Raw genomic sequence first — 13,809 nt, 5'->3', positions numbered from 1 at the left:
CGCTGGCCGGCCGCTCAGCCCCCGAAGCCCGGCTCGGCCCTGTCGCGCGTCCGTTCAGGTCATTGAAATAGTTCACTTGCGTTGTGGGGAGCGTTAGAAGATGGTTTCCGCGGAGATGTGAGCAAGCGGTTTTCATTTCGTAACTTCTGTAAAGTCGCTGAATCCTCTTTCCCGCTCCATACAGCTGCGCTAAACTCAGTTTACCTTTAGTTTTGTGTCTCTTTAATCTCGCCACCAGGTTTTTCAATTCTTTTGATAGAAGACTACGTCTTAGTTGTTTCTAGAAATTCTTCGTATGCCGCGTGCCCAGTTAGTGCTTTTCTTTTTGAAGTAATAAGAAGAAATGTGAGAAAACAGATCCTTGTTTCACAGAGGCTAGTAACCACGTTTTACGAAGTGCTTACTAACTATTCAGTCTTTTTGCCTACTTCTGTATTTTCTTCTTCCCAGGCCGGAGCTACTCTGCCAGGTTGAAAAGTTTAAATGACCATAAAGGGTATTATTTACGAGGAAATGAGAGGAAGTCATCTCTACCTCTTCCAGTCTGTTTTCCTTAGGAGACCATATTAAGCTTACATGGAAATTAAAACTTTAATAAATAACTAATGCTGCCAAGTTAAAGTTGAGATTCAGGTTCTGTAGTATTTGTAAGTACTGCATTTCAAAATAATTAGCCAAATGAGAAGTTGGAAAAAGTCAAACCTGTGGAAACTAAGCAGAAGTGAAGACTGCGAGCTCTGAACTTTCCCCGTGATGCGGGCCGTCCGGCCGTAGAGCCCAGCGGACTCTTCGGATTTCATTTCTGGCGGTGTGACTTTCTTCGTGGCCCTCTGTGCGCAGCTTAACCTCTGTGAGGTTCCATTTCTTTAGCTGTAAGGTGGGGACGACGACGTTTTCATTGTGTGGATTAGAAAGTCTACATGAGCCTACGAGGGCCGGGTTCTGGTCCTGTACTCACTGCGGTCACCCTGTCCTAGGCCATGTGCGTCCGTGTAGACGAGATGCGCATATCGCAGGCAGCCACGTGAAGCGATGTCAGTCTTGTACACGGCAGACGTAATAGTCTAGAAAAACATCCAAAGGGAGGTCAAGGTTACAGGCTCAGGAATTCGGAAAAGACCGATTCCTCCGGCTTAGGGAATGCACGCAGGGCTCCATCGCAGAAGTGCTCTTTGAACTGGGTTCTGGAAGGTGAGGGAGATGTCTACACAGATCCGGAGGAAAGGGCTAGGTCGGCATGGCAGCCGCGTGCCGACCTCGCGAGGAAGGGTACGTGGAATGTAGTTTTGGGAAATGAGATTTAAAAGAGAGGTTTGGAGTAAAGGGTGAAAGTCGTCGTTACCAGATTACAAAACTTGGGCTTCTCTCTGGAAACAGCGGGTAGCCGTTCTGAGTGTTCAAGCTGGACGGTGGGGACGGCAGAGCAGCGTTCGACAGGGCGGTGTCGCCGCGTCGTGTGTGGAAGCCGGATGAGGGTCGGGGGCGACGCGGAGGGGCGAGGCCATGTTTCAGAAAGGCGGGCTCTGTCTGGCACCCTTGGCCCGAGTTAGCTGACTTTGGTGATGGTGGTGCCTACTGTCATCATCACTCCTAATTTAACGGTCGCATCTGTCTCCCACCGAAGACGAAAGCTACCACCATTTTATCCAGAGGACACAGCGTTCAGGGCACACAGGATATGCAGTAGGTCCCATTCGGGTACAAAGTTAGCTGCTTTTGTTCAAAGCCAGGACCTCATAACCCGAAAGATGGACAGACTCAGCTGGTCAGTGAGGGCCATGGACCGAGGAGCCCAACTGAACTGCCGATGAGACCCGGGACTCCGCAGCCCCTGGGGCTTAAAGTCTCAGGAAACACCAGAAAGTTGGCAGTTGTCACCGATGAGAAGCCCCGCTGCCGAATGTTCTCTCCCCCCTCCCCTTTCGCCACTCCGTTTTAGGGCATTTGTCCAGAGTTCACGAGCTGGCCATTTGGGGAAAAATGTGCGGGCTTTGGAACGCCTCTGCCTCCGTCCCGGCCTCGGGGCTCCCCTCCGCGCCCCACGGCCCTCACGTGGTCTGACAAGGCCACCGGGACCAGACCCACACGCTGGCCCGCAGTCATCTGCTAATGAAATGGAAAATCTGCCTTCTCACTACACGCCCCAAATAGGCTAAATGAGAAATTACCATATGTTTATATCTATGTAGGTTTCTAAGAAGAAAATGTATGGGTGAGAAAAATTTGAGTTTCTCTGTATAGGTTATTCAAAAAGGGCACATTTGTGAAATTGTTAAGTGTGTCGATAAACTAGATTTGTGTCTTTATGCCTGATTTTCCTTCTGTGGAATTTTTTTTTCTTATAAGCCTTGTAACTACAGATTCTAACACTGGAAACGTTTTTACAATATGAACTGGAGTTTATAAAGTCAATTTAGATATGGTTTTTTTTTTTGAGTTTTATCATCGACATGTGATATTGTGTTCAGTTAGTGTATGTGATTATATATGTGTACATCTTGTGAAATGATCACAGTAAGTTTAGTTAACACCCATCACCTTTCTATGACACTGTGTGTAACACAGTTACAGTTTTTTTCTCGTGATGAGAACTTTTAGATCTACTCTGTTGGCCACACTGAAATATACAGCGTCATTAACTAGCCATGCCGTGCACTGCATCCCAGAACTTACTTATAACTGGGAGGTGGTATCTTCTGACCCGCTGCACCCATTTCCTCCATCCCTCAGCCCCTCTGGGAACCACCAGTCAGTTCTCTGGTTCTGTGTTTGGTTTTTAAGCGTAGCTTTGTATCATGATCCCATCTTTTGCTGTAATTATAAGAGATTTAATTACATTAGTGCTAAATATACATACTAAATATAATTATTCTCAGTAGTAGTAATAAAATATTACTCCTTCCTGAGAAATGCAGTCAATTTTGAATTGCGCCTGTGCTGTCACGATCATTCTATGAAAACCTCTTTGTTTTGCATCGTTTATAGATCTGCAGCGGCCCGCGTCACCCTGCCTCCAGCACCAGCGGTTTCTCTGTCCTGTGATCAATGTGATTCACAGGAACTTCTTCAGTAACAAACGAAATGAGCGAGGGGCGTGGAAAATATGACTTTTATATCGGTCTGGGATTGGCTATGAGCTCCAGCATTTTCATTGGAGGCAGTTTCATTTTGAAAAAGAAAGGACTTCTGCGGCTTGCCAGAAAAGGCTCCATGAGAGCAGGTAGGTTATGCCATATGTGACTCTGAAATGACATCGGCATGCAGGTTCTCTGCCTGGAAGACCACATCTTCATCCCCAGTCAGTGTACTCAAAACTTTGAACCGTGCAAGGGTTGTAAATGTTCATAGACAATGGAACATCAGTTCTGCAATGAGAAAAATAATTAGATGTCAGAGTAAGTTAACTACTCCTGCGATTGATGCGGGAATAGGAACCAATGCCAAGTTAGCATCCATCCTTTTAAATTTTGACACGTCTGCAGAGAGAAAATAAGGGCTATGAATAGAATCAGAATCTTACTGAGTGAGGGCTAGAGTCTTTTGTCTATGATAGTTTGACTTGCACCTCAGACGTTTTTCCTGATGATCTTAAAGGCAGGAAGGAAAGAAGGGCCTTCCCTGGGTCGAAGAGTCCTCAGTTCAGTGAACTTCCAAAGGGTCACAAGTCAGGAGACCCTGGGGGTTACCCGATGTGAGCGAAGCCCTTCCGACTTCGTCTGGTGCACACACGAAAGCTCCTGGCACCCCGTCGTTCAGCCTTTCTTTCTGACCTCACAGAGGACCTGCAGTGGCAGTAAAAAATACCACCCTCCCCCTTTGTCCAGTGCCATCTCTACGGTTGAGCCCAGTGAAGCCATCCGAAGCAGCCTCTGTTTAGTGGCCACAGGAGGGTGCGCTGGCATGCGCCGCTTGAGCGGGCGTGGCCTCATTCTTGGTCCTACGGCGGCTGTGCCCATTGTCCGTGATGGCCATGCTTGCCAGAGGATGTGTTTGCTTTGGCTTTTTCTTTTGGACAGTGGCTTAAGGACCAGCTGCTTGATTCTGTTAGTTTGGCTGGGAGGAACGTTACATGAAGAAGCAGGAAGAGCCTCCGGGCAGCCTTTTCACGTCTGATCCGCAGAGGACCCTTCCTGGTTCCTGGACCTCGGAAGTGGGCCTGACCCACACCTGAAGGGCGTTTTTGCTTTCAGACTAATTGTTTGCAGTCAGGCTACTTATTGGTTCATTTTCTTTTCTTCATGAAACAGAAGAATGAAGCATGAAGGGGCTCTAGGGACCGATCTCAGTCCTCCACTCACCGGTGCCGGACAGACCTAAACAACTCGACGGTCTCATGACCCTCCCACCTGTTCTTACACGATCGTGCACACGTGTTATCTAAGAAATCCCTTAGTCTACAATCACTATGAAATCTTGATTCAAAGTAGTAGTAATCAACAAATGAGATATTGAAAAATGTCACTACTAATATTTGTCATAAATTTATAGGCATCTGATAATCTTCCAAAGAAGTGAAATATTTTCTTGTTCACAGGTCAAGGTGGCCATGCATACCTCAAAGAGTGGCTGTGGTGGGCGGGGCTGCTGTCAAGTACGTACAGAGAACATCTCAGGAAAATCCCACGTTGAATCCTGACATGTCTGCATAGGCTGTTACAGCTTCATATTACTAGCAAATGTTGATAAATCCTAATTTTTGAATGAACAAAACTCGAAATATGTAAAATTTAAAATTTAAATTTAAAATTTTTGGCAGTATAAATTTATACTGCCAAGTCATTTGGCAGTATAATAGTTTAATTTGAATGGGAAGACTTTTTTTCCCCTATTTAAAAGATGTTTGATATACCTATGTATTTTTAAAAATTCTGCTCAGTTTGAGAAGGTAATTTTGAAAGGGAAAGGTCATAGAAACATCCTGTTTTTAGTTCCCCCTCTATTGATGTTCATTCCTAATTGGGAGGTATGCATTTGGTAAGATGCACGCTGTCTGTGCTTACCTGGATGATCACCTTTAAAAAGGTACACAGAGAAAAATGACCCTTAAGACTCTGAGCCTTCAAAGGATTCAGGATGAAATTATGTAAATGTTCTTCCTACGCTTAAGAGCAGTTGAAATAACAAAGACACTGAGTTGACTAATCATTAAACAGATATTTTTTGTCAGGTATTGTTCCAGGTGCTGGAGACACACTACTCAAACAATCCTTACCCACAAGACATAACATTGCAGATGGAAGACAAGAAACAAGATAATAAAATGTGTGTCTTCCTGATAGATGCCAGCATTTGGTAGATGTAAAGTAGGAGGGGATGTGAAATGAATGAGATGCTTCAGATTTTAGAAGGGGAAAACCAGACGCGCATCTGGTCTGTTTTCCCCCACTGAAGCGTAAGTTTTAGGAGGAGCGCATCTTTGTTTTGCTCCCCGCTGTTTCCTGATTGGAGGAAAGCAACTGGCACATAGTAGGTGCCCAAAGATATCTTTTGAATGTAAGAGTTGGGTTTAAAAAAAAAAGCCAGTGAAAAAGACCTGGGAGGAGCGCTGTCACGTCAGCTTCAGCTGCTTCGAACTGGTTTATGCTCGTCCCAGGATGTACTATCAAACTATTTACGAGACCTAGATGTAAGCATGAATTAGATCTCTTCAATTAAGATTATAGATTCGTACAGTGTCTAATCGGTTTGGACTCCATTTGAATGTTGTTGGTGAGAACACTTCTGAACAGATGGGAGAAAATATGGAAATTATTAACTACAGCGAAATAGCGTATAGAGACGTAAATGCAGCATTTCCATGTTGAGGAGATATGTTCCTGAGTTTTCTCTTGTTGTCCTTCTCCAAGTGGGAGCAGGTGAGGTGGCCAACTTTGCTGCGTATGCCTTCGCACCGGCCACCCTCGTGACTCCGCTGGGCGCTCTGAGCGTCTTGGTAAGGTAAGGGCCCGCGCGGCACGGGTGCGAGCAGCATCAGTGTGTCAGTCAGGAAGTGCTCAGTGCCACCTCGTCACACGTGCTCAGCATAGATTACGTGTAACCTTGAGAACTGTTTTAACGCTATGCTGTACTTTGCTTTTAAAGAGTTAGCTTCTGTGCATGGGCGGCGTCAGTCTGGGAGAAAACGCTTTCACACTGTCTCGCTGGCATCAGGGCCGGCTCCTGCTCCTGTTCCGCTTTGATTTCCAACCCTTTAGAATTCCAAGTTACACTCGGCAGGTGGTGGTCGGGGAGGAATGGATTTCTACCTACCACAGAAAGGCATTGCTGGGGGCAGCCTTATGTGCCTGGGAAGACTGGCCTGGCCACGTGTTTGGAGGTGCAGCCCGAGGCCTGTCCCCGTCATTATTTTAATCATCGGCCCAAACAGGCTCGGATTTTGAAGTCTGGATTTTGGTTACTGTTCTCAAGCTGACTGATTGCTAGGCCTATCAATCCATTGATAGATATATTTGATTTATATGTAAACAAATAATATATATGTAAATTATATAACTTCAAGGTACTATATGTGAAAATGTTACAGTACACGTCTTTCATGCTTAATTTTCTGTATATTATGATATAGTATGTTATAGGTTTATACTGTATTTCTTTTAGATTGGGATAAAAGTAGCTATAAAGTATTAAAACTTGATAACTTTAATTAATAGGCAAATTATAGACAAGTAAATGAACATGTAAGGAGGATGCGTCAACCAGTAAGAACAGAGTTATAAGCACCGGTTAGGAATACTCGATTAGGATATAGCTTTGTACCATAGCTCCATTTGGTGTAGATTTCATACTGAGTCTTCCAGTAGGAAGTCGGTAACGACACTGGTTCGGTGTGTGGCGGAGCATGTGCTTTCCAGCTTTCACTTTATGATTGAATACATCTTTACCTTGACTGAAAGCCAGATCTTTATAAGCCCAATAATTTAAAATCTGAGTTGCACCGATACTTAAACACGGGAGCAGTGGCCGCTGCTTTTCATTTTCTCTGTCTCCCCTCCCCCTTCAGCGCCATTCTGTCTTCATACTTCCTCAGCGAGAGACTGAACCTTCACGGGAAGATCGGCTGTTTGCTGAGCATCCTGGGGTCCACAGTTATGGTCATTCACGCCCCAAAGGAAGAGGAGATCGAGACTTTAAATGAAATGTCTCACAAGCTCGGGGATCCAGGTGAGGGAAAGACGCTTCCCTGGTCTTACTGTAGTTTCCCTTTTCATTTAGTGTTTATTTTAATCAAAATCTCATTTGCATATGAAGAGCCAGACTGTTCTGCAGGGCTGAGAGGCAGGGCGGGGCCCCTCCCTCCTCCCTCGCCAGCTGGGTTCTTTAACCTGTGACTCCAGATACCAAGCTTACGGCTTTGGGCGTCATCCGTTCTGTCACCCTGTGCACCTCTTTAGCTTCTGTTCAATGGTTTGCTTATGTTATCACCACATAACTTTTATCTTGGCTTAGACACGTTAACACGTCCATCCGACAGTGTGGGGGTCACACCATTCACCACGCTAAATCTGTGGTCACATTAGTGACCACGCAAACTGTCGCGATATCACTGACCCTTCCCCTCACCGTTACCCATCCCCCTGCCCCCTCCCCTGTGGCATCCGTCCCTGGGGCCGGCTTTTTCTTAAGTTTTTCTGAACGAATAATCATCTTGTTTGCTTCGTTTTCCATCAGTCCAACCTGAAACGTGCCCAGCGGTCTAATTCTGCTCTGTAACGTCAGACGCGTTAGTTGTTCTCAGTTTCGTCTATGCTGGAAATCTCTCTCCTGTTTGGCCTCAGTCTGGACTGGTGTCTGGAGGCCCCTGGCACAGTGGTCACCCTGGATTTCCTGGGCCCCCTTCCCCTTGCGTTTTTTCTGGCCTTCTTTTCTTCGGGCACCCCTCCCGTGTGGAGTGAGCCGGGAACGAAGGGGAGGCCGTTTCAGGCGCTGCGTGTGTGGAGGTGTCCTGACCCCAAGTCCTCCGCTGCCGGTGCCGCTGCAGGGAACCACGCACAGTGGACTCGCTCGTGGGAACTTCGTCTTTCATCTTTGGCAACTGTTATGATGTCCCCTTTGCCCTCACTGTCTGACGTGCCTAGACGTGGGTCCATTTTTATCCTTTGTGCCAGGTACTCGGCGGATCTTTTTAATTTGAAAATCCACGTCTGAGGCCGGGGGACTGACGTACTCCTTTGATACTCTGTTTTCTCTTTGTGAAATTCTCGTTCTCCCGTGACTGGATTGTCTGAATTCAACCACTGATTTTCTTAATGTTTTTGCCATTTTGCCCTGCCTTCTGGGAGATCTGTTTCAGCTTCCAGCCCTCCTTCTGAGTTTTCTATCTGCTTTTTAATTTCCAAGAGCTTATTTTTGTTGATTTTTATTCTGGGGAAAAAAAAATACAGAAGCCATGGAACTCCCCTTCTCGGCAGTTCCATGATGCACAGTGCAAGTTACCACCTGCGTGCACGGCGTCTCGCTGCAGCCTGAGGTCCGATACTGTAGGATCTTGTCCGTGAACTTCCGTATCGGGAATACTGTGGGCCTGTTCCTGCTTTTTCTTTTGTTTTCAGTCATTAACTTTCATCTTTGGGCAGTTTCGGTCGATGCTGCCACAGGGCACTGACAAGGGTGATGTCTTCTTCCCTCGGAGAGAACCTGGATTTAGACCTCAGGTGTTGCTTCAGGCCTTACTGGGGCCAGTTTCTTTCCATTTGGCCTTAATTCTTGGCCATAGACCTTCTGGCTCTTGGCTCGGTAGCCGGGGTGCTTACTCGGACCCTCACCTCGTGAGCTATGAGTGCGGTGTCCAAATCGCACCCCAGGACTACGGGTCTGTGCCCAGCCCTCTGGCTGCCTCCCCAGGCCGTCCACTGGGCTCCCGTGACTGGGGCCGGTGCAGCTCCTATGGCCGCACACGCCTAACCTGGTCTCCTGAAACTGCCCAGGCCCCGGCAGAGGTGAGCGTCGGCCTTACCCCGGCGCTTCGTCTTCTCCAGGTGTCAGCCCAAGTTAGGGCTGTTTTGGCAGCTGACAGGGCGTCGCCGTCTCGAGGGCATCCGTGGCAGTTTCTACTGCTTGTGGGACGCTAGTCTCTCTCGTCTACGTGGAGCAAAGGCCGCTCTGCTTTTCGGTGTGGTGCTCCTGCGAATCTGGCTGCCTCCTGAGTCAGGCTGGCCAGGTCCCAGCAAAGTCTCCTGCCAGTCGGCATCCCGGGGCTCGAGGGGGGCAGGGGTCACACGTTACAGGCAGACGCTTCACCCCAGCATATGTCAGCAGGCCCGGGGCTCCGCAGGTCACAGCGACTCAGGTGGTCAGAACTGGGCAGGGACCTGGGGTCTCAGTGCTGCCTGAACAGACTTGCAGCCAGGCCTCTGGTCCCTACTTCCAGAGGGACTTTCTGTCTTCAGAGCGGATGCGGGATCAGCTGTGTCAGTGACAAGTGACTCTCTGCCTCCAGTTCCACGTTGCTGTCACCTCCTCATCTGTTGCGTTTGCTTTAGAAGTCCCGGTCCTATTTATTTTATTAGCAGAGTTTGAGGAGTGGACGGAGTAAACGCATGTGGCTTGCGTGCCTCGTTTTCCTCAACGTACAGTGAAGATGCGTGTCTACGGGGTTGTGCGGCAGTCATCAGGATTAAATGAGTTAGCTGGGCGGACTGCTGAGAAAAGCCCCTGGCCCACGGTGCTACACCGTTGTCAGCTACTGTCACGTTGGGTTCACGTCTCCGTGTTCAGCTAGAACCCGACAGTAGTTCAGGTTCTCTCACCCCCAGCGGCTGTCCCCAGATGTTTTGTCTGAATTCAGTCACTTTTAGCACTTGAACATCTGACTACATGTGACTCTCCTTTGCCTCCTCCAGGCTTTGTGGTCTTTGCGACACTCGTGGTCATTGTGTCCTTGATACTGATCTTCGTGGTGGGGCCCCGCCACGGACAGACGAACATCCTTGTGTACATAACGATCTGTTCCGTGATCGGGGCGTTCTCCGTCTCCTGCGTAAAGGGCCTGGGCATCGCCATCAAGGAGCTGCTTGCTGGGAAGCCCGTGCTGCGACACCCGCTGGCCTGGACCCTGCTTCTGAGCCTCGTGGTCTGTGTGAGCACGCAGGTCAACTACCTGAACCGGGCGCTGGACATATTCAACACGTCCATCGTGACCCCGATATACTATGTCTTCTTCACCACGTCCGTTCTGACGTGCTCAGCGATTCTGTTTAAGGAGTGGCAAGATATGCCTGTTGACGATGTCATTGGTACTCTGAGTGGCTTCTTTACAATCATTGTGGGAATATTCTTGTTGCATGCCTTTAAAGACGTCAGCTTTAGTCTAGCAAGTCTTCCTGTATCTTTTAGAAAAGACGAAAAAGCAACGAATGGCAATCTCGCTAATATGTATGAAGTTCTGAGTAACAGTGAAGAAAGTTTAACTTCCGGAATCGAACAACACCCTGGTGAAAACATCTCTCGAAGAAATGGAAATCTGACAGCTTTTTAAGAAAGAGGTGATGAAAAAGTAAATCTATAATTGTTAAGTGAATTTGAATATCAGAATGTTTCTGAAAAAGCATTATTCTCAAATAATGTTCTCTAGAGACAATCTTTTTTAAAGTTTCACTAATTTGGACCAAGAAGTTACTTTTCTTATATTCAGATGATGGTCGCTCACTAAAATGACCTCGGTACCAGGCCAGTTTTTGTTAACGTTGTTGTTATCGTGGTGGTACTGAAACTTTTCCTTCTCCCAAATCTAAATGCACTGATGACAGTTTTAAGTCTATAAAAATGCTTTATTTTTTCATTGGTGATGAAAGTCTGAATTGGACATCTGTCATGCCCACTCCGTCAATCCCTGACTATTTTTAAACCTTTTTGATTTAAAAAAGAACAAAACCATCCCAATACATTATCCTGTGATTTACCCTACCTACAGAAATGACTTCTGTTCTAATTATTTTAATTTTGAAATGTTAAAGAGAATCCTAAGGTTATTAAATGAAAGAAACTCACTTATAAAACAAAGGATAGGAAATCACTCCACAGGAGCATTCCTCAGGCTGTGACTTGTCCCCACACACACTGGATGGCCTTCCTCCCTGGCCCTGTGTTGACCCAGTACATCCTGCATCTGTCGGGCTGCCTGGCCTGACCGGCTGCATTCTTCAGTGACTCTGATCCCCGACACCTGGGACCTTGGTTACCCTCTTACATCTCTTGTACTTGCCAGTGTATTTTCATAATGAGTCACACTCTCATACAGATCTTTTGGCCACTCTGGGAAATGTTAGACCAGGGTAATTTTTAAAATTTAGCTCACGTTACGATAGACAAACTGAAACAAAGTTCTAAGTCCGGATGCGTACGACAAACTTAAGATGTTTGTACCAAGTACTTTACTTTGCTTGAATTCATTTGGACAACTCCATATTTTGATCTTTTCAAAACATCAATGAAAAAAATGTTTACAGAAAATTTCAAACATATGCAAAAAAGGCTGAATAGTATAATGAACTCAGCCTCAGACCCTGTCATGGTAGCAGTTAATTGGCCTCAAGAATATGTTGACAGTGTCCACCTGGGTGACAGGACGAACCCAGGTTGTGACTACTCTGCTCTTCTGCCCAGGGACACACAGCTTGACTCCGCGGTCCGCTGTGACCAGCCTCCACGGGCACCTCACTGTCCTTGTTGGGGGCAGGGGGCGTGTGGGCGCATCCCCTGACGATGGGACATCCCACACAGCACTCTGCTGGCTTTATCAGGAAGAGCTGGCTGTCCCTATGCTTCATGAAATAAGTCCCCATTTCCCCAACATTTTATCATTGACTCTGCAGAGAGCTTTTTTAGACGTTTTTATCCTACTGTCTCCCCCACTCCCCCCGGTATAATTTTAGCACCGCAGATACACTGTGTATTTGATTATGTGCTGTATCGTATCTGTACTTTGTACACAATAGGGTAAGAACCAGTTTTCACCCGCTTCGGTGTGATACTGCCCTCACTGAGAATGCAGAGATTAATAATAAATTCTTAATTATTTAACACCTTATAGCCCTTGTCTTATACGTAGTATTCACTGCATTTTATTTGGTTTACAATTAAGTCTTATAAATTTCCCATTAACGTGAATTAAATTTAGTCATTACAGTAACTCGTCATATCCTGTTACTTTCAGTACCGGGTGAGAACAAAACTACCTCCTAACTGGAGCGCTGGCCCAGGGTCATCAGCTTACACTTAGACAAAGCAGCAGGTTTTGGTACCCTTGTAAAGAATAGTTCCGTTTCGTGTTACTCACGGTAAAACAGCGCAGGGGACGGTGCGCGCTCTGTTCGGCAGCCTGTATGCCGCTGCTGGGCGTCGCTGTTTCCTCTCCAAAGCCACGTGGAAGTTACTGCCCAACATGACCTGCCCCTTCTCCAGGGTGCAGGTGCCTTCACTCAGGCCTCCTGCACCCGGTCTGTGCACTCGGCAAGCGGAGCGAGTCCCTCATCCGAACAGGGTACACGGGGTCCCAGTAACAAGCGGAGCGAGTCCCTCATCCGAGCAGGGTGCACGGGGTCCCAATAAATGAACACAAATAGGCTTCATTAGTTTTATTGCTATGAACTTTGCACCCCTCACACATTAGATGTTGTTACAATGGATTTAGTAGAAACAGGAATCAAACACCTTCAGAAGAGTCTAAACATGAACTAATTAATCATTAAGTTTAATTCTAATTGGTAATGGATTTTATTACAATTAGTTGGTATTGAGTTTCTTGCTTAAGTTCATAAATCCCAACGCATTGTCAACTTTTGCCGAGGGGATCAATGGAGGGACTCAGCAGTACTTTATGACACAGCCAGCTGTTGGAACATTCCGTAGAAAAATGGAAAAGAATTTTGTAAGAAAACGCAACAATCAGCAGCCAGAAATCTTAGACTTTCTAATGACCAAAAGCATATACGATTTTAGTCTAGAAAAATAAGTCAATTTTATAAAATTAAGCTTTTAGATCGAAAAGTACCCCCTTTAACAGGCACAGAGATACTGAAAAATAGCTCCTAAAAAATCTCCCTAAAGAGTTTAAGAGAACAGCGTGGCCTGTAGCTCTGGAACGTGGCCGGCACAGGTGACGTGCGCGCCCTCAGCTGCCGGCCAGGGACTGGTGGATCGGGGGCTGGAAGCAGCGCACGTGCTCCACGGGTGTGCTCTCCCCATCGCCCGACTTCAGGTACTTGTCCAGGACAGTGATGATCTCGTCGTTGAGGATCTGGAACTTGCGAATCCTCTCTACCATCTTCTTCAGAGGCTACAACAGTTAACACATCAGGATTTTCATAGTTCCTCAGTAAATCATAGCAAACTCTTGACACATATGCCATCTCAACGCAACTGCTCAAACAGCGAATACGTTTTGCATTTAAGCAGATTTCTGTTGGTTTCGTGCTGCCAACTAGACTTTCTCGCTTGTACAACATACAGACCTGCTGGTGTGCTAAGGGAGAAAGGCAGAAAGTGTGGACGACCCTGTCCGTGGGCACAGACCGGAACCCAATGTGACGCAGGTTTCAGAGTTCGGCAGTTGTGGACAGGTCGCTCTCACAGACCGTCCCCGCTGAGGCAGAACGGGATGAAGCACACGCACACGCACACGTACGCAGACACATTTACAAAGCACCAGCACTGCTGTGGGCCGGTGCAGAAGGAAAGGCAGAGCCTCGACTTCCGGGGCAGGTGCCACCAGCAGCTGTGATCGAGCTGGACTATGCCTGACACCCCACGAAGCCAGACCCTCCACTTAGGTGATACTGGTGCCAAGCTGGTACTGGCCTCTGGAGGTGGACA

At 47.0% G+C, this 13,809-nt stretch overlaps 2 protein-coding genes across 8 annotated transcripts in view; one reads left to right on the top strand and one right to left on the bottom strand.

Moving 5' to 3' along the window:
* The first annotated feature begins 1 nt into the window (after position 1).
* NIPA2 (NIPA magnesium transporter 2) lies at positions 2-12,025 on the top strand. 6 transcript variants are annotated; one of them, XM_015585711.1, is made up of 6 exons: positions 2-58; positions 2,986-3,220; positions 4,535-4,591; positions 5,847-5,937; positions 7,001-7,161; positions 9,840-12,025. In XM_015585711.1, exons 2-6 carry the CDS (start codon positions 3,082-3,084, stop codon positions 10,472-10,474), a joined length of 1,083 nt encoding a protein of 360 aa, XP_015441197.1. In that variant the 5' UTR covers positions 2-58; positions 2,986-3,081; the 3' UTR covers positions 10,475-12,025. The 6 variants fall into 6 exon arrangements, with proteins under 6 accessions (XP_015441197.1, XP_015441199.1, XP_006907137.1 ...); XM_015585713.2 differs by having other exon boundaries at positions 2-117; positions 7,028-7,161; XM_006907075.3 differs by having other exon boundaries at positions 2-117.
* A 532-nt stretch (positions 12,026-12,557) lies between these two features.
* CYFIP1 (cytoplasmic FMR1 interacting protein 1) overlaps positions 12,558-13,809 on the bottom strand; it is a 55,199-nt gene continuing 53,947 nt past the window's right edge. For both annotated transcript variants that reach the window (XM_015585709.2, XM_006907073.3), the window contains exon 31: positions 12,558-13,273. In XM_015585709.2, coding sequence (XP_015441195.1) covers positions 13,109-13,273 — 165 coding nt within the window. In that variant the 3' untranslated portion in view covers positions 12,558-13,108. The remainder of the gene's footprint in view (positions 13,274-13,809) is intronic.

Source organism: Pteropus alecto, unplaced genomic scaffold, assembly GCF_000325575.1.
Source record: "Pteropus alecto unplaced genomic scaffold, ASM32557v1 scaffold102, whole genome shotgun sequence".
Lineage (NCBI taxonomy): Eukaryota > Metazoa > Chordata > Mammalia > Chiroptera > Pteropodidae > Pteropus > Pteropus alecto.
Note: the sequence above shows the minus strand (reverse complement) of the source record. Positions and strands in the feature narration are given on the sequence as shown.